General features: G+C 51.5%; 1 protein-coding gene and 1 long non-coding RNA gene across 3 annotated transcripts in view; one reads left to right on the top strand and one right to left on the bottom strand.

Annotated features, from left to right (window-relative positions):
- The window catches only part of FCHSD2 (FCH and double SH3 domains 2), a 309,927-nt gene extending 296,616 nt beyond the window's left edge, over nucleotides 1-13,311 (bottom strand). The window contains exon 1 of one of the 2 annotated variants that reach the window (XM_032640672.1): nucleotides 13,232-13,311. In XM_032640672.1, coding sequence (XP_032496563.1) covers nucleotides 13,232-13,246 — 15 coding nt within the window. In that variant the 5' untranslated portion in view covers nucleotides 13,247-13,311. Of the gene's footprint in view, nucleotides 1-760; nucleotides 4,487-13,231 lie in introns of those variants that run through there. The other variant, XM_032640671.1, reaches the window with a different exon arrangement.
- On the top strand, nucleotides 830-17,290 carry LOC116758053. The gene is made up of 3 exons (XR_004351137.1): nucleotides 830-963; nucleotides 14,261-14,397; nucleotides 16,697-17,290. It is a non-coding gene; the product is annotated as an uncharacterized LOC116758053 (long non-coding RNA).
- Nucleotides 17,291-20,390: the final 3,100 nt, after the last annotated feature.

The raw sequence follows: 20,390 nt of genomic DNA, 5'->3' as shown, positions 1-20,390 counted from the left end.
AAGCTGCTGACAAGCCCGGAGCACCCGTCACTCCGTCACTCCCACCCGAAGCCTAGATCACGGCTCACACGCCAAGCACGGCCCGGTTCTCTCTCTCCTGGGGACAGAACCACCACCTTCCTCGCCCCCTAGTCGGAGGGGCGGGGCAGGAATGGGGAAGAGAAAGACAGGACCACTCAATGCTTAATTTCTTGTTTTCCCTTGGGGTGGGGGTGACTATTGCGACTTCTCTTCGGTCGCCCCGTGGGAAAAGCGAGCCAAACATTAAGGCTAGGCTGGAAACAAATTCCCTGTAAATTTGCCAATGGGGGAGGGTGGCGACAAGCGGGCGGAGGGCTCAAACCTGGTGCAGACTAAACAATCACACAAGCAAAAGGCTCTGCAAGCTGCAGGGGCTCCCCCGCCTCCCCTCGGTGCAGCCCCGAGAAAGCACTTTGCAGAGAGCAGCACTGCCATGCGCGCTCGCTCTCTCTCACACACACATACACATACACACACGCACACCCGAAACTCTTGTGAAATGTCTGGGGATGGGGGGGTCTACCGAGCGGTGGAGGGGACGAGCCCTGGCCGCCCCTCCGACGCGAAGGCACCAAACACGCCCGCCCCCCGCCAGGAGCCGGCGGCAACTCAGTGACAAGCCCGAGACGACGGCGGTCACGGCCCCTTGCGCAAAGGGGGAGGGGGCGCAGTGGTCGCCCCAGCCGCGTTCCTTGTACGCATACCCCAAAACCTCAAAGACCCCCAGCTGCATTCTCACCTTCCTCGGCGGCGGCTGCATGATGCTGAAGGGACATCAATCTTCCTCCGACGGCGGCGTAAGTGAGGAGGGAAGGAGGAGGGCCAAGAGGAGAAGGCCGCCCAGCGAGCGGGGTGTGCTTGTGTGTTTAAGGAGAGCCTGAGAACGAGGACTCGCCCCGGAGGGAGCAAGGCCGGCGGATAGCAGGACAACCGGGTCCGAGGGTGAGTGTGAAGAGAAGGAGGAGAAGCGCCGAGAAGGCCTGGGCTCCGGCGGCCCTGGGGGTGTGTGAGGCAAGGAGGCGGAGACCGCGAGGGGGCGGGGGCCCGGGTGCGGGGGCGCAGGCTCTCGCAGCTCGCCGAGCGGCTCTTGAGGAGCACCCCCGTCGTCCGGTTCCCTGCCCGCCGCGGCTATCCACCCGCCGCCGATTCCGCGGCTCCTCAGACGCGGCCCCCCCCGCCCCCACTCAGGCAGCCTGGCCCTCGCTGGGCCCAACACCCCCACCCGGCCGGGGGAGGTGGAAGGCGGCGCCGCACTCTCCGCTTGGGTTCCTCTACTCAGGCCGCGGGAATTTCCGGCCCCAGCGCGTGGCGCAGCGCCCCGCTCCGGCGGCGGAAGGAATAGCTTAGGCTAGAGCTGGGTTCGAGGGGCCGGGCCTGGCTGCAGGGAAGGAGTGTGGCCGTGGCGTGGAGCTCCGTATCGCGGCGGGGGACGGGGGGAGCTAACGGATCGGTCGGCGAATGAAAGGGGTAAAAATGCTACCGCAGCACGAAAATCCCCCCGTTCTCTCCGAGAATGGCACGTTCCAAACTCCTCCTGTTGTCCCTCCCCCACAGTGGGAGCCAGCTGGGGGCTTCCCGCGCGCTTTCCCGCCAGCCGCGGCGCGCGCCCCCGGTTGGGGGCGCGCACGTGGGCGGGAGAGGGCTTTGCGCCGACGCACGCGCATAAGGCGCTCCTGCGGGAGAGTGTGTGTGTGTGTGTGTGTGTGTGTGTTGTGTGTGTGTGTGTGTGTGTGTGTGTGATAATGGGGGGACAGTAGGAGAGTCCCGTTTTTTGCTTCTCTGTCCTCCAACACCCCTCTCCCCTCGGGCGGATGAACCTGGCCGATCTAGTCACCAAGGAGCGAGCGTTGACTAGTCCTTTCGCGGCGGCCGAGGGTGCCTGGCTTGAGGGAGGGCGTCTAGTTGCCCTGCAAAGAAAAAATCGGTTCCCTGCTACAGGGCGTCCAAGTCAAAGAGTGTGGACTGCGTGCTAGAGGACCATGAGGTTGTTAAGGCCAGGATCCCCATTTCACAAATGGGAGGCAGAGGAGTGGAGACCTTATGAAGGTTACACAGCAGGACTAGAATCTCTGGGTAACTAAGTGTTCTCTGGGTTATAGAGAAACAGGTGCCGATGACAATCATGAGGAAAAATAAAGGAGCAGCAGGGGCAATAGAGGAAAGCTCTTGAATGGGAGTCAGGACCTCTTGGTGCCAGTTCACTCTGCCTGCCCTTGGCTGGCTGGGTGAGCTCAGGCTTCCTCATCTCCCTGTGAGGATGTTCTGGGCGGCTCTCCCCACCCCAACTTCCTCCTCTATCCAGACCATCTTGGGGTAGGGATATCAGCCTCCCTTGAGGTCCTTAGAATGAAAATACCTCTTCCAGAGCCATAGGGCTGTGTGAGCTGTGTGAAGGGTAAATTAGATCAACCAAGTTTTATCAGAAGTTGGGGTCTCAAACACCTATTCTCAGAAGTATGGTCAGGCAAAAGAGGAAGGTGAGTGTAGCTTGGAGAGACCCAAATAAGTTGCCCAATGCCACTTGGCCAGAAATTGGGAAGATGGAACAACCTAGGTTGTTTACATTGTTAGCCTAGATTCTTGTATAGGAAGGTGGTAGAATCAGAGCTATGCTTGAGTCAGATTAATCTGTATAGGAATTAGGAGACCAGGCTTGCTATTCCTGGTTTCCTTGAAGCCATTCAAAAGTGCACCCTTTATCAGAGTCCCCAATTACTATCAGGGAAGGCCTGAGGCAAGGGAGCAGGTGCTGGAGGCCCAGCTCCCTGATAGATGTGGGGCTGCCAGCTGGAGGTAGCCAGGCTGGGCTCCAGTCTCAGTTCCACCACCAATTCACTGTGAAGTGTTGACCTAGTCAGTTCATCTCTTTCAACCTTTATTACCTCACTTGTAAAAATGGGATCTAATACCAGCCTCTAATACAGTCTTGTATTAAATAGAATTTCTCCTACCATGTGGCCTGGCACATAGTGCTCAATAAATGCTTTCTGATTCATCCTTTATTCAAAAAATATTTGCTAAGGTCCTGCTTTGTGCCAAGACTTGGGCCAGACACTGGAGACACAAGGATGAGCAAGAAAGAATCAGCCTGGGCCTTCACCATAGCTGAGTTCCAGACTAACCATTCCATGAATGACACCGGGCTAGTGGCAGGAAGGGGTAACAGTGCTTGCCCAGATGTGTCCTGCACACAAAAGGTGCTTAACAAAGATTTGCTGAATCCTAGTCCTGGGTGCAGCTAGTCTGGCCCAGAAATTATCCTCCCTTCACCTCCCTTTACTGGAAGTGAGCACTGGGAGTATAAAGGTGCTGGATGTTGGGAGACTTGGGATCCAGCCTCTGTCACTGGTCTGCTGGGCCTTCTCTGGGCCTTGGTCCCCAACTGCAGAGTAAGGTAAGTGAATGAGCCTGGAACTTAGTAGGCTCTTCACAGCTGAAGTCAAACCCTGGGGCTTTATTTTATGGATTTAGGAGGGTACCCTCCACCTGATTTGCCATTATTCTGAAACCAGGAATGGCATTGACTTTCTGGAATGATTATGCAGGTGTTATAAAAAGCTAATGGACGGGACTTCCCTGCTGGCGCAGTGGTTAAGAATCCGCCTGCCAATGCAGGGAACATGGGTTCGATCACTGGTCCAGGAAGATCCCACATGCTGCAGAGCACCTAAGCCCATGTGCCACAACTACTGAGCCTGCGCTCTAGAGCCTGCGAGCCACAACTACTGAAGCCCACATGCCTAGAGCCTGTGCTCCACAACAAGATAAGCCACCGCAATGAGAAGCCCACACACCACAACGAAGAGTAGCCCCCGCTCACCGCAACTAGAGAAAGCCCGCGCGCAGCAACGAAGACCCAATGCAGCCAAAAATAATAAATAAATTAAATAAAATGTATTAAAAAAAGAAAGCTAATGGGCAACACCAAATGGGCTTACCTGTTAACTGCTTTCTCAAAAAATGTGGTTTCTGGGACTTCCCTGGCAGTGGATAAGACTCCATGCTCCCAATTCAGGAGGCCTAGGTTTGATCCCTGGTAGGGAACTAAATCCCACATGCATGCCACAACTAAGAGTTTGCATGCCACAACTGAGAAGCCCACATGCCGCAAATAAGGAGCCCTGGAGCCGCAACTAAGACCCAGTGCCAGGACTTACCTGGTGGTCCAGTGGTAAAGAATCCACCATCCAATGCAGGGGACGTGGGTTCGATCCCTGGTCAGGGAACTGAGATCCCACATTGCCACAGGGCAACCAAGCCCGTGCGCCACAACTACTGAGCTCGAGTGCCTCAACGAGAGCCCGCATGCCGCAAATGATAGAGCCCATGCGCCACAACTAGAGAAAGAAAACCCGCACACTGCAGCTAGAGAGAAGCCCGCATGCCACAACGAAGAGCCCACACTCCAAGGACAGATCTTCGCATGCCTCAACAAAGATCCCACGTGCCACAGCTGAGACCCGATGCAGACAAAAAAAAAAAAAAAAAAAAAGGAAGGTGACCCAGTGCAGTGCAACCAAATAAATAAATAAATTTGTTTTAAATGTGGTTTCTTTTAAAATGTGTCTAATATTTACCAAGTGCCTTTTCCAAACCCCAAACTTTTATATTACTTTTCCAAGCTAATCTTCACTGTAATCCTACGAGAGAGTGAAAATAAGTGACTTGCCCCGAAGTGATGGATTTGGGACCAGAACCTAGTTCTCCTGTTCGCCTCTATGAGGAATGTTCAAAGGAATTGGGAGAGTTCACCCAGGAAAAAAGGAGACTCAGGAGGATACAATCTGTATGTTCCAAACTCCACAGGGATGGGGAAGGAGATTTCTGTGACATGTAAGCCTGACGAAAATGTACCCTTTGAACCAGGCTGGGGACTTCCAGAGCCTTGCTCCTTCAATGCAGGCAAGCACTGTGTTACCAGTAAGATCTCTTGAGATTCTTTGGGGGAAATGCCACAAAGCTTTCCTGTGACCACAGAGCAGCATGCACTGTGGCCCCAGAGACCAAACAGAAACAGGTCTCAGCTGCATCTAAGGAAGGAGGTTTTCCAGGCAGAGCTGCCCCTGGAGGGGGTGAGCTCCCCCATCCCTGGGTCTGTGCAGGCAGGTGCTGGCTCCCTTCCATCAAGGAGGCCACAGATGGGATTCTCACCCTGGGAAGGAATTGATAACAGCTACCATTTATTTCGCCTCTTCCACGTTTCAAGCGTTGAAATAGGCGTGTTATTTACACTGTTTCTACACCCTCACAACAACCCCTAATGATACATATGATCCATTTCACAGATTTCACAAACTGAGGCCCAGAAGTGAAATGACCTACCCAAGGTCACACAGCTGGGCCAGGAGAGCCAGGCCTGGCCCCTGGCTACCTCTGGCTCTGAAGCTATGCTCTCCCTCCAGCCTGCATGCTGCTATGAAGTCTCCTGGAAGTAATGTGATTCTAAGTTTAAGTCAGAGCCAGGACTGAAAGTTGGCCTGGAGCAGATGTAAGAGTGGGCACTGGAAGACGAGCTATTCCAAAATTCCACAGGGCTCCTGGGAGAAACCTCAGGGAGGCAAAATATGCAGCAGCACTTGAGCGTGGCTAGAATGTGAACAGCACCCCACCCTACCCTGGTCCAGAATGGACACCCGCAACAGGTTGGCACTCCATCCAAGGCTTTCTCCAGAGAAGATGGCCACCATCCCATCTGCCCATTCTGCACCAAGGCACCCCTTACCCTTCCTGCAGCTGGGATTCAAAGCCCCCTCTACTCCCTTTCGTGCTCTGTCATTATCTCCCACTCACATTGTCATGGGCTGCTCAGGAATACCTGTCAGCCCATCCAGATGCCAGCTGTCCCCTGCCTGAGCCCCACCACCCCGACCTGGGGATGATGCTGCAGACCATGCAGCCTGTGAACCCCACCCCCATTCACTTCCTTTCTACCCTAGTCATCTTTCACCCTCCACCTCCGTCCCCCACACACATACTGGCCTTTGCTTCTGCCTGAGGTGATCTCTCAACACAGGCCTCTGGTCAGCCTGTTGTAGGAATGTGCCTGTCTCCTCCACTGGTCAGCTCTGCAGACAGAGAATCACAGCCCACTGGAGTGAGGCTTCAAGATCTGTGGCCACAAGAAGAGGGCAGAGGCTCTCCCTAGGCCACAAAGCCACTTTGTGGCAGAACTAGACCTTGGATTCCATCCAGCGTCAACAAGCCCCTCATTCTGGGCTCAGTTGTAAGCAGGTCTTTAGGGTGAGACCCAGGCCCTGTACTCCAGCAACTCCCAATCTCAACACATGGACCAAAGGTATAACAGTGAGTCCAAGTCATGCAAGGCAGCCCAGGAGAGTCGGGTAGCAGGGATCTAAGGCCAGAGGTGAGTTCCCGAGAGGCAGGCACTGGGGCAGGGAATTACGTGGTCAGCTGGTGCCCCTGTCAGGGAGTGTTACAGCTTGGATGGGGGGGTCAGGGGACAGTTCCAGGGCTACGGTAGGAGCTAAGAGTCACATGATTTTGACATCAGGGGGCAGGAAACCACGGTTCTAGTGCTATCTTTGCCAGGCACTTGCCGTGTGACCTTTGGCACATTGCAAATTCTGGCCTGTGTTCCTCCTGGGGGGTGGGTGCAGTTTAAATGAAATAACAGGTACATGATCTGCAAAAGGCTGGGGAGCTATGTAAGCAAGTGACTACTCATCCTGGGATACATTAAGGAAGGCTGAATGACTGCCACGTGGGATGCTGACCGGGGCTTCCCACTGGGAGCTGCAGTGCGATTACAGTTCTGTGAAGCTAGGACCAATGGGGAAAACAGTCAGGTTTGGGTGCAGGGGTAACATCACAGGGATTTGGGGCCAGGCACACCTGGGTTAGATGTCCACCTCCTCCCTGCCAAGCTTTGGGTTCTTGACCAAGTCCTGAAACCTCTTTTAAACCAAGTTCCCTTGTCCATAAAAGGGAAATAATGATTCTTTGCAGGGCTGTGATGGGAATTAAATGGGAATGTTTATATAAAATGCCTGCAATCATACTGCCTACAAATGTGAGTTTCCTCTGTGCATACATGTGTTTTCCTTCAGCTTCCCTTCATTTTGTTCTGGTTTTGTTTGCAAATTAAAAAAATAATAATAAAACACAAAAAGAGGAATTCCCGTGGGAGGAGGTTAAGCTCAGCTACAGTCCTGGTTTTATCCTGACTCACCGTGAGGACCCGGGAAGTCCCTGCCCTCCCTCAGCCTTCATTTCCTCATCTGTAGCACTGGGGCTTCCCAGCCTGGAAGGCATGGGATGCTACCCATCTGTGAGCCTCTTCCATGGAGAAGACCCTCCAGGCTAAGCTGGGGGATGGGGGTCAGGCAGAGACCAGGGGAGGGAGTTGGAGTTGTCTGGGAGGGACAGCAGGATGGGAAGGTGGCAGCTCTGTAACCACTGTGCGCTGACCTGTGGAGGGAGCAGGCCCTGCTCAGCTTAGAAAGCCTGTTGCTTATTTTCCCACAGCCTGCCCAGTTAATGCCAAAACAAAACATGCTTGCCTGCTCCCTGCTGGAGGGCAGTAGGCCAAAATGAGTGTCCTGGAGGACTGGCAGATGCCCTGGCATTCTGCCTGCTCCCTGGGCACCCACCCTTCCCCTGTCTGCAACACATCCATCCACATACCACATCCTGTGGCCTGGGCGAGCTCAGCACCACTCTCAACAGAAGTTGACCCAGTGTAAGGAGAGAAGCTTCCCCAGGACCTGTACTTCCCCCTCTGGTTTTCAGCCCTCCTAAATGGACACATCCAACCCCTAAACCCACCTGTCTTCACAGTCTAGCCTTGGCCCCAACATGGGATCTAATTCTTGCCGTGCTGCTGCAGGCAGAGCACGTGGCATCAGAATGCTGGGAGCTGCTATCAGCTGCTATGGGAGGAAATTCCCTGGCTCAGGAAAGCTCTTCCAGCGGAAGGGAGCAGGAGGTGAGTCTCCTTGAAGAGACAGACACTGCCAACACTGTATGCAGAGCTAATCCTGGGGTAAGAAGCATTAAATCCACCACCCCCGCCTTCTCTCTGATGCTTGTCTACACTGGGTACAGTAATAATAATAGCTTATACTTTATAATAGCTACTATGTCTCAACGCTTCACATAAATAATTAATTTAATTCTCACAACAACTTTGGAGTAGGTAATATCATTAGCCCCATTTTACCCTACGCTTGCTAAGGGTAAAGCAAACTAAGATTTGTACCCAATTAATCAGGCTCCAGGGTCTGTGCTGTTATCTGATATGCAAATCTGCCACCAGAAAATGGTATTTCCTATAAAATTCAGTTCCAAATTTGGAATGTGGCAAGATGCTTGTCCTAGTATCCTAGAATCCAAGCATTTTCCGAGACTTGCCTGAGCTGAGAATCACCTAGGGGTACCTGTTTAAAACACAGTACCTTCATCCCCTCCTCTGAGGATTCAGTAATCTTCATGTGGGAAGAGAAGCAGTGCCCGACATGTGGAAATTTCCCATAAATATTTGTCAAATGAATGAATGCCCCTACCTTCTCTGAGCCTCTGCTCATCTCTAAAATGGGGTTGCAGTTACCCACTCAGTCTGATCTCCAAATGTGGCTGTGTGCTGAGTCACTGTGTGTATCTGCACAAGCTTTGCTTAGGTGTGAGGAGTCGTTTACAAGCTCACACCCCTGGCTCCTAATGACAGCTGTAATAATAATAGCTAACATTTCTTACATGCTTATGGAGTACCAGGCACAGCTCTGAGGGCTTTGACTATGTTAACGCATTGATTCTCACAACACCAATTATCCTGACTTTCAGGATGGGGAAACTGAGGCTCAGAGAAGTTAAGTAACTTCCCCATGATCACACAATTAGAAACAGGATTGGAACTCCAGTGTCCAAATGGTTAACCACTCTGTCATAGTTTCTGGACTCACCCAGTCCCTCCTCTTGAGAACTGGGCTGCCAAACTTTCATTGAGCAAATGGTTGCTGCACCTGTAGTATTCAAGGAGGGGAGAATGAAAAATTGAATTAACAGGAGCTATAGGAGTTCCCTAGTGGTGCAGTGGTTAAGAATCCACCTGCCAATGCAGGGGACACGGGTTCAAGCCCTGGTCCAGGAAGATCCCACGTGCCGCACAGCAACTAAGCCCATGCACCACAAGTACTGAGCCTGCACTCTGGAGCTGGCGAGCCACACCTACTGAGCCCACGTGCCACAACTACTGAAGCCCGCGAGCCTAGAGCCCATTCTCTGCCACAAAGAGAAGCCACCGCAATGAGAAGCCCGCGCACTGCAATGAAGAGTAGCCCCCGCTCACTGCAACTAGAGAAAGCCTGTGCAGCCAAAAAATAAATAAATAATTTTTTTAAAAAAACAGGAGCTATATTGTGACCACCTAGAGGGGTGGGATAGGGAGGGTGGGAGGGAGGGTGACGCAAGAGGGAAGAGATATGGGAACATATGTATATGTATAACGGATTCACTTTGTTATAAAGCAGAAACTAACACACCATTGTAAAGCAATTATACTCCAATAAAGATGCTAAAAAAAAAAAAAACCCCAAAAAACCAGGAGCTATAGATGGAGAAAAAAGATCTAGAATTGCTTCACTATTGTTTGAGCCTGAGTAAGAAGTTCCAAAGCACAGAATCAAAGTGCTAGGGTAGTTCCAGGTGCAGAAGCTGCCTCTGTCTAAAAGAGGGAAACTGGAAGGCTGCACCGGAAGTGGGCCTTGAAGCATGGGAGGTGGACACTCCCAGGAAAGGAACAGTGAGAGAGAGCAAAAACTGCAGGCTGGATGGGCCTGAGCCATGTTTAGGAAGAGCTTGAATAGTGAATTCTGGGAAATGAGCCTGCGAAGGTGAACTGTGGCCTTTCGTGGGCGTCCCACTTTGATGTTTGCTTCAAATTTTGAAAATTGATACCCCTTTATGGTGCTTGACACACTCTATAATAGGCATGTGTATTGCCTGTCTCACCCTTCCTATCAGTGCTCCCCATTCCCATAGATCTCTGGGAGAAGATCTTATTTGCCACTGTATCCCCAGCACCTAGGACAAGGCATCCTAGATGGATGGATTTGAAGGCCTGAAGACCGCGAGGTTTACCAGAAGTGGAACATTAAGTATGGGCAGCCAGGTAACAGAAGAGAAGGCCCAGTACAGCACCCTAAGGGAGGGTGTGCCTGAGGGCCTACTCAGGCCTATTGTCTGTTTATGTTGAGCCCTCTGTTCTCACACGTTGCACTGGGCTAGTGACTTCACTGCTGTTCCTCCCAGGAGGAGGCTTATGAGTGCATGGACCACAAAGAGAGGCTGGGTGGGTCTGAAGGACAAGGCACCTTGGGCTGGGTAACATTAACTCCAGTGCCTTTCCTCCCTGTATATTGGGCACTCAGCTTGGGGTCTCTGTTAAGAGCCTGGGTCAAGCTCTGAGTCAGACTAACCAGTTTGAATTTTGGCTCTGCTGCTTTCTAGCTATGTGGTCTTAACTACATAATCTGGATACTGCTTTTCTCACATTGGCCCTGTGACCCCAGGCACAGCTCTCACTTTCTCTGAGTCTCAGGCACTGTGTAGGCTGGGATGGTTACCCTTGAGACCCCTGTGGCTCTGTCATTCTCTAGGTCACCAGACAGTGCTTTCTAGATGGTAGCAATATGAATGTAAAGGTGAAGTTTGGTCTTTTCTCTCTGGGGCAGTAAGAAAAACCTCCAACCCAGCACTGATCACAGAGAAATGAATGGGTCAAGGCCAATGAATATCTCTCTTCCAGATATTCTATCTGGGTGACAATTTTTCAGGCATATCTGGGGATTGTTATTCTCTATTTGCACCTCAACCCAGACCCTCAGCCCTGCAGGAGGTTGATCCCTGTGGACTGCATCACAAGACCCCCTTGCCAACTGGCTTCCATTTGGGTTTGGACAATGAGAAACGACAGGAGACTGGAGGATGACAGGAGAGAGTGGTTGGGCTATTTCTCCCTCTGCTCCTTCCCCACTCCCTCCTTGATCCCATTTCTGCCAGGCAGCCCTGCCTCTCATCGGGCTCTGGTGATGTGATTCCCACCCCTCCTTTCAGCCCTAGTCTCTGGGTGGGTGCCTCACCATCTTTTATTTGTTCCCTTAACCTGCCCACACCTCAGTACAGCAGTCCCTTCATTAAGTCTCTTTGTTTGAACCGTTACAGGTGAATTGCTTCCTGCTGGCCTCCTGACTAATACAGGACCCTCCAGTATTATGCTAAGTGAAATAAGTCGTACAGAGAAAGACAAATACTGTATGATATCACTTATACGTGGAATCTAAAAAGTATAACAAACTGGTAAAAATAACAAAAAAGGAACGGACTCACATACGTAGAGAACAAACTAGTGGTTACCAGTGGGGAGAGGGCATGGGGAGGAGCTATATAAGGATAAGGAGTAAGAGATACAAACTGTTATGTATAAAATAAGCTACAAGGATGGAATGTAGCCAATATTTTATAATAACTATAAATGGAGTATAACCTTTAAAAGTTGGGAATCACTATATTGTATACCTGTAACATATAATATTGTACATCAGCTATACTTCGGTTTAAAAAAAATGAAATAGACTACCAAAAAAAATACGGGGCCCTCCACCTAGATCTGCCTACTTGGCTCAGTCAGGCCAAGACTTTCACCAGAACAAAGACCCAACCAGCCTGACCCAGGAACAGCCCTCCCATTCACCTGCTCTAGGGCAGACATGTGCAATGTGGCTTGAGGGCCCCAGGGTCTGATTCTGACCATCAGTCCTAAATGTACTCTTGTGGGAAGGGTCAGATGGGACAGGGGCACCTGCAGCAAGGCAACAGTAACTAGAACGGTGGACCAAGACCATAGAACAAGACATGCCTCAAGGCAGAGCATGGCCATGCCACCACTCAGGCAGGGTGGGAAGTCAGGAAACTGCTCTGCTCAGAGAAGGCTCCCTGGAGGGCTTGGCAGGGCCTCATCCGGAATCACAGGTTGCTGGAAAGGCAGGCAGGAGAGGGAGGAAAAGCTTATCTCAAGAGAGACTTGAGCAAAGGCTTGGCAGAAGGAACTGAGATCCCTGAGGGGCAGGGACTTGGTGGGCCACACAGTGGTCAGTGGCAGGTGCCCCTCGGCCTCCCTGGACATGGTGCCTAACGCTGCCCTAGCCTGGAACAAGGTTCGCACCTGAGGACAGGCCTCCTACATTCCCTCCCAAGCACTCTCACCTCCCTCAGGATTGGACGGCCAGTCACCCCAACTCTTTCACTTCCCTTGCTAACTGCACCTGCCCAGACCGCAGCCATAGCAGGGCCCAGGTTTCAATTCTCATTTCCTCCACACCTCTATAGGCTCCTAAAAAGTTTCAATTCCTCATCAGGGGTTGGGCCTGACACTGACCTAGTTACCCTCAATCCTCTGTCGCTGCCTCCCTGCCAACATTCCTGCCTCTCCCCCAACCTGGCTCTCTCCTACCGTCTGCCCTCCTAAGCAGCTAGAGCAAGCCTTCTAACATGCTACTTTGACCATGCACTCCTCTGCTCAAGACGCTTCTATGGCTCCCCCTGCCCTCCAAATGAAGCCCAGGCTTCTTAACATGACCTTCTAGGCCCTTCACCACATGACTCCTGCTGGACCACCTGACCTCATCTCTCAACCTCACCATTTTAGGTGTCTTTGTTCCAAACACAACATATATATGCACTTCCCTTTGCCTTCAGCCTTTCCTCCTCTTCTCTGCCTGATAAGCTCATATTCATCCTTCAAACCCCAGCTCAAAACCCCTGTTTCTAGAAAACCTTCCTTCTTCCCCCAGGTCAGAAATAATCCTTATCTCTGGGTCTCCATAGCCTTGTTCAGATCTTGATGACAGCACTAAGCACAAGCTGACTAGACTACTATTTAGTTATGCCTTTTTCTGAACTCCCCTTCCTTTCAAATCTCTGGCCCAGCTGGACAGCTTTTTAGCTATATGACCTTGGGCAGGTTATTTAACCTGCTCTGGAGCTCTCCCTGAGCCTCAGGCTGGATTAGGTCTGTTGACAGTTTTTCAGCACCCATATGTACATTGATAATCACGATTAACCCATGATTTTGTAACTATCTCCTACTAGGCTGTGAATATCTCTCTGTTCTCCAGGGACCTCCCCCTCCCACCTCCCCGCTAGCCGGCATGGGCCAGGGCTCTGGACCAGAGAGCATGCCTACACCAGGCCTCACCTGTTGCTGTCCCATGGGCTTTCAGGATGGAAGCTGCCAGATGCCCGGACAGTTTTACTTCCCTCCTGGCTGCAGAATGCTGAGAGCAACTGTCAGACCTTAGGCACTTCCGTTTCACTCAGAGCCAGGCTTCCTTTTCACCCCTTCCGTAGGCAGCAAGCTGACGATGGGCCACAGGCTCTGTGCCAGTACCTGGGGAGTGTCATTTCTTCTTGGGAGTTCAGCCCAGACAGCTTTGGTGGTGGACTCCCGCTAAGGACAGTCTCCACCCTTGGAGATTTGTGGCAGGAAAACCTGATTACCCAAAACCCCTGGAGACTGGAGTCTTGACCTCATTTGACCTGTATAGTTGTGAAGTGAAAGGCTTCACATGAGGGAACTCCTGCAGGATCATAAACACACAGAGCCCTTCATGAAACCTGTTCATTTTACAGGTGGGGGAGACTGAGGTCCAAAAAGGGATTTTCCCAGAACAGAAGCAGTGATGTACCAAGGGGCATTTATTTTAGGGAGGCCTGACCTTAACTAAATGGTCCCAACCTGTGTTGCTCTTAAGTGCTTTTGCCTGTGTAATATTGTTTTGTTTTTCTATCTCCCTGCCGCTTCTCTCTGCTGCCTTGGTGAGTGCCAGCCTGCCTGACACCTGCCTGTAACAGCAACCTCACCCCACCATGGCTGCCAATTAACCTTTAAACTGTTGACAACCAGATCGCCAAGGGTGTAAAATTAATGTGTAAAATACGAGCAAATAGACTCAGATCAAGGGCTTGAGAAACATCTTTGGGATATCCAGGGGCCTTTTATGTCTAGAGTCTGGTTTCTGCAGCCTTCCCTTAGCAGAGGAAAGTCACAGCTCTTTATCAATCTTCACCAGCTTACACTTAACCCACATGTGACTCCAGAAGGAAGACAACAGCTTGGTAACTTAACATCCTCCCCAAGGCTGGGAGGGGCATTAAAGATGAGGCAATTCAACCCCATGTCACATTCAGAAATCATTGTCTTCATCTACATTTTTTCTCTCCACAGCCCTTTTTGGACTCACACCAGATACAGTGCTTGGTATATGAGATCCAACAGAGTCTTAACTTCAAGGAACTCACCACATCGTGAGGGGAGAGACAGACCTGTAAAGAATCCTGCAGTGCAGTGCATCATGTGCCCAGGTGAACAGCTTTCTCAGGGAAGAAGATGCTTCTCAGGGATCGTCACAGATGAATTCACCAATCAGAGATATGAGGGAAGGGCTCCAAGCAGCTTTCTGTATTCATACCACTAGTGCCCACTCTCAAGCAGACCCCTCCTAAGTCAGACTCCCAGACTTCTACACAACACTTTGTGTTTCCCCCAGGCTTTATTCACTCACTTTGTTGGCCAAAAAACTTCCCATGGCCTTCATCTGTGAAGACTCTGTATTGGGCCCTGGGGACTTATGGCCTTGAGGAGCCACCAGCCTGGTGGGGGATGGATGCATGGAGAGCCACACAGCATGGACGTGGTGTGAGGGAGGGAAGGCAGAACTGGAGAGCCAGCAAAGGCACCTGAGCCATTCTGGGAGGTCAGGGGAGACATTCTGCAGGAGATGTATGCCCTCAAATCTGAGATGTGGAATCTCCTTTGACTCTCCTAACACTCCTCTAAGGTGGGTCTTCTTATCCCTATTGTACAAGTGATAAAACTCAGGCCCAGAAAAGGTCAATGCCTTACCTAAGATCACACGGTTAGTAAGTGAGGGGTGGGGCAGGTGTATTCACTCCTGGGCCCCCAGTTGCAGAGTCAGAGGGTGGCACCACTGGAAGAGCTCGGTCTGCGGGGGTCGGACCAGAGGCGGGATGTTCAGAGGTACACAGGGGGGAGTAGGAACTGAGAGCCTGGAGCTGGGTGGAACCAGCCGGATATGCCATCTCCCCATACACAGTGGAGCAAAGGGAAGGACAGGAATACCCAACAGGTCATCAGTTCATGGCTTTGGGACAGCAGAGCTGGCTTAGTCCTTGGACACTATCTCATCCAGACTCCGTTCATCTGAGGCTCATCCAGAGCAATTAATGAGGACATATGGTATCACAGAGGCTGACCCTGGATTAGAACCCAGAGGCCCTAGTCCCTGGCCCAGGGCTCTGTGCACAGCCCTGGCTGCCACTACATCGTTTAATCCAATCTACATTTACTGACATGCACTGCAGATTGGACACTCTTCCGGGCACCATGGGCATCACAGGGATCTTCCCCATCACTGCTTTCAGGAGTTTACAGCTGGAGTGGGGAAGTCAGATCCAGCTTACAGACCTGGACTCCAGGTAGCATGTGGGAAGTGGGGCAGCAGCAGGCATGAACAGAGTGCTGGGGAGTGGGTTGGGGAGGACCTTAATGTCCCAAGAGCCCAGGGCAAGTCCTTGGACCTTGGTTCTCTGGTCTGTTCCCAGAAGGCACTGGAGTCAACAATCTCTGAGGTCTCTCAGTCAGGCCTCTACCCCTCCTTGCCTTTCAAGGGTTGGGAAGTGGGGCTGTGCCAAGCTTCCGGTAGGCTGTGTGGTGGGAGGCACAGGAAGTGGCTTGAGCCAGACCGGTTGCTCATGTCAGGGCTGACCCATTACCAGCAGGGAAATCATAGAGTCAGTGCTCAGACATCTGGGAGGCACTGGGCAGCCGGGATATTTTTAGAAGGCTACAGGCAGACATGCCCGGAATCCTGGGCGTTCCTGAGCCGAAGAAGCTGGGAGGCCAGCAGAGGGTGAACCAAAAGATGTGGCCCCAGTCCTGGCTCTTACGTCACCAAGGTCAGCTGGCCATCCGTTTTCCCAGAGACCCGGGCTCAGGCCTATTGTGCTCAAGCTCTGGGTCCCCTGACTTGTCATTGATCTGCCTCCTTCTGGGTAGCCAGGTACAGAGCTGTTGCAGGTCCTTAGGGGGAGAATGTATGTGGAACACTTACTTGGTCTCAATTGATTCCTTCAGCTAGCTCTTTGGGTGCTTTCTCTGGTCCAGGTGAGCTGCTGGGCCCTAGGGATATAGAACAGAAAGGAGGCAACTCTGGAGCGGCTCAGCTCCATTGGGGTGGAGCGGGAGGCTGGAGGTGATGGGAACACAGACAGCAATAACACACTGAGATCACTTTGGGGGAGCTCGGGGAGGGGTGGGGGCGGTCTGCTGGTTTCCCAGGGCTGCCACAGGACCAAATGATTATCTGTGGACAAAAATGTAAACTGCCCGCCAAGGGACAAACTCCAGATTATAACTAAAGGGCGATTATCAGTCCTTTCTAGAGCCATGCCTTTTCCTCTTGCATTATTTCTGAAAGATGATGTCTCAGCATTGGAGTAAAGGGTAGTTGAGATAGCTTCCCACCTATCTCAACTACCAGAAAAACTGCCCAGTTTGCAGTGGCAGCTCTAACAAACAGATGCTCCTGCCCCCTTCCCCCTACCCTATCCCCACCAATCTCTCCACTTCATTGTATTTCAGATGAAGACCAAAGCCCAGAAAAGGGTATGTCCAGTCCAGGATCTCTCATCAAGGCCTCATCAAGGAAGGACTTTGACTTCTGTCTGGAACCTGAAGATTCCCCATGTGATTAAAACCATGGGAAGGACGCTCCCAGGCCTGCCTGTCACAGTGAGAGGGCTGGGGGGCTGGGGCATGGGGTGGGCAGAGGGCAGGAGTCCAGCCCCTCCCTGTGCCCCATCATAATGGGGCATGTCCAGTCCAGGATCCCTCATCAAGGCCTCATCAAGGAAGGACTTTGACTTCTGTCTGGAACCTGAAGATTCCCATGTGATCAAAACCGTGGGAAGGACGCTCCCAGGCCTGCCTGTCACAGTGAGAGGGCTGCGAGGCTGGAGCATGGGGCGGGCAGGGGGCAGGAGTCCAGCCCCTCCCTGTTCCCCATCATAATGGACTCTGCAGTGTAGTCCTATCTGCTCACCTCCCCAGGATTTTCTGTCCTTCCAGCCCATTTCTCAAACCAGGTTTCTAGCCTTAGTCATGAGAGTCTGCAAAATCTCTACCTGAATTTCAAAATGTTGTACCTTCACTTTAATAATAATCTAAACAAATTGACAGGAGAATATTCTGGCTTGGCTGGAATGCAGAACATCTTATAAAACAGGTGTCAGTGCCCATGTCTGGGTTTATCAGCAAACTGATCCCAAAGAACCCCTAAAGTGACCACATTGAACTTCAGTGCAGTGTCTCAAGCTGACATAAATTTGAGACCCACTGCTCTAGCTGAAATGCTTATTTCCTTCCTGCAGGATTCTAGGCAGAGCAAGAAGGCCCTCAGTTGGGATCAGAAGACCTGGGTTCTAATTTTGTCTCTGTTCCTAGCTCACTGAATAGCCTTGGACAACTCCCTACCCAAGTCTAGGTCTGGGTCTAGGTTTCTTCGTTTGTAAAATAGTTTGGGTTAGACAATCCCCATGGTCCCTTCTGGCTCACATGACGGGATTCCAAATTATGATGAACTACACTCTTATCCCCACCCATCCCCAACCCCCTACCCCACACACACCATTCCAACCCCATCTCTGAGGTCAGTGCTGCACCAGGCTGGTAGGTGGAAACCACGGCAGAGAAGCAGAGCCTGGGGTTGCGGCAGGGGGGGTGGGGGCGGGAGCAGGTAGGGTGGCGTGTCAGGTAGAGATAAAGGAGACATCCTGAGGGGGGTTGGAGGTTATCAGGAAGAAAGCCACCAGGCCAAAGAGAGCTCTTACAACCAGCCAGGCTGTCTGCTAAGACCCACCCTGGAAAGTCTGCAGGCTCCTCCCAGGGTGGTGGGATTCCACATCCTGGGCTCCTGCAAGATCAGGATACCTTGCCCTCACCTGTGTAAGGTCCCCCTCTAAGGTTCCTGGGCAGGCCATCTCCCACCCCCCTCCTCCATCCCTCCCTCCCTCCAGGGACCTAGAGCCATCCTCTCCTATACCCTCCCCCCATCCCAGCTCACACTGGGACCAGGACACAGGGGCCCCCAGACAGTGTCAGAGCTACCCCCTTACGACTAGACCACCTCCCTCTAACTCCTACTCCTTGGGCCTGCCCAACTCCCATAGATTGCCCGGATTTCAAATTAGGGATCCCCTATGCAAGAAAGCCCTCCTAGATTCCCCCACCCCACACAAGGTCAGGACCTTGCTGTTTGCCCTCTGGGGCTGGGAATGGGTTTCCATTAAACCTTTCTCACTTTGCTCGGAAAATGAGATCAGGGAATTTTAGGTAGGCCTGGAAGAACAGCTGGAGTAGGAAGAAATGTCTGTCCTCTAGACCCCCGACCTTGGGCCCCAGACATGCCTACCCAACAAATCAATGTTCCCCAGCACCTCGGGCAGGCTTTGCCTGCACCTGACACTTTGCTGACTAGATAAACTCATCTGGGCACCCTACTGCCTGACCCATCAATTTGTCCTGCCTGTCACGCTGTGTCTGAAGGGGTCTCTTGAGGACACATGCTAGTGAAGTAATTAGGGACACTGTGAGTTGGGAGGAGAAGGCAGGAGGAGGGAGGGAGTAGGGGTAGGGAAATGCTTGGGGGTAGGTGGGGCATCCCTACCACACCTAGATGGAAGTGGCTGCTTCTCCACCTGGGTGTGGGACCATCCTAGTTTTCATCCTAGTGACTTGGTCCCCTCACTGGCCCAGCTGAAGAGGCTTCAGAGCCTAGAAGTCACAGATCATCACCTCTCAGAGAAACACTGCCAGCCCCAAGGTGATCTGTTCTCAGCACCCCAGCCCAGGAGAGGATACTGGGCAGTGAGTCAGGAAGAGTGTGTGGCTTTGGGCAGGTCATGCCTCCTCTCTGGGCCTCATCTGTATTATGAAGTTTCCCTACATGTACAATGAAGAAATGGACTCTAAACCCTAAGGGCCCCTCCACTCAGGACAGTATGTAGGCAGGATGAAGCAGAAGAAATTGCTCCTGTGTACAGTGTGCTAACTGGGTGTTCCAATATCCCTCATCCCGTCTAATCTCACAGCCATGGAGTAAGAAAGAATATCTTTGCTCAAGCATAGCTGATGGAACTGAGGGCACAGTTTGCGGGCCCCTTCGGAAACTGCACCTTTGGGCAGGAAGAGCCTTTGAGCCAAGATGGAGCTATGAAATTTTGGCTCTAGGCAAAGAAGTATGGCCTGGATAGGTTTTGTTTTGTAGTAAAATATATACAACATAAAATTTACCATTTTTAACCATTTTCAGATGGCATAAAGTACATTCACAATGTTGTGTAACCATCACCGCTATTTCCAGAACTTTTCCATCATCCCAAACAGAAACTCTGTACCCATCAAACAATAATTCCCCATCCTCCCTCCCCCCAGCCCCGGTACCCTCTAATTCTACATTCTGTCTCTATGAATTTGCCTATTCTAGGTACCTCATGTATATGGAATCATCCAACATTTGCCCCTTTTTGTCTGGCTTATTTCACTTAGCACAGTGTTTTCAGATTTCATCCATGTTGCAGCATGTGTCAGAACTTCATTCTTTTTTAAGGCTGAATAATATTCCATTATACAGATATCCCACATTTTGTTTATTCATTCATCTGTTGATGGACTTTTGGGTTTTTTCCACCTATCAGATGTGGTGAATAATGCCACTCTGAACATGGGTGTACAATTATCTGTTTGAATCTCTGCCTTCAATTCTTTGAGGTATATACCTAGAAGTGAAACTGCTGGATCCTCTGGTAATTCCATGTTTAACTTTTTGAGGAACCACCAAGCCATTTTTCACAGTGGCTGCACCATTTTACATTCCCACCAGGAATGCACAAGGGTTCCAGTTTCTCCTGAGGACACAGGCTAGAGACACTTGTTATTTTCCTTTTTGTTATTTTATAACATCAGCCATTCTAATGAGTGTGAAGCGGTATCTCACTGCGGTTGGACTGTGTTGTTGTTGTTGTTGTTTTGTTTTTAACATATTTAAGCTGTGGAAGTTACCCAAAGGCTCCATGAAGTCTGGGTGAGGAGCTGGCAGTGGCTGGCAGTGGCTGGAGACAAGGAGGGCTGGAGAGGTGCTGGGGTCGGGGGCTCATGTGTGAGTTTACTTTCTTTGGGTCTCCCCTTCCCTGTCCTGCCCCACCCAGAGGTCCCTGAAGTCTTTCTGAGGAACTTGATGGCACAGTGTAAAATTGAAACAGGAGGGAAGGGGACAGGG

The sequence above is a fragment of the Phocoena sinus genome, chromosome 8 (assembly GCF_008692025.1).
Source record: "Phocoena sinus isolate mPhoSin1 chromosome 8, mPhoSin1.pri, whole genome shotgun sequence".
In the NCBI taxonomy this organism is placed as follows: domain Eukaryota; kingdom Metazoa; phylum Chordata; class Mammalia; order Artiodactyla; family Phocoenidae; genus Phocoena; species Phocoena sinus.
This window is presented reverse-complemented; position numbering and strand designations above follow the sequence as displayed.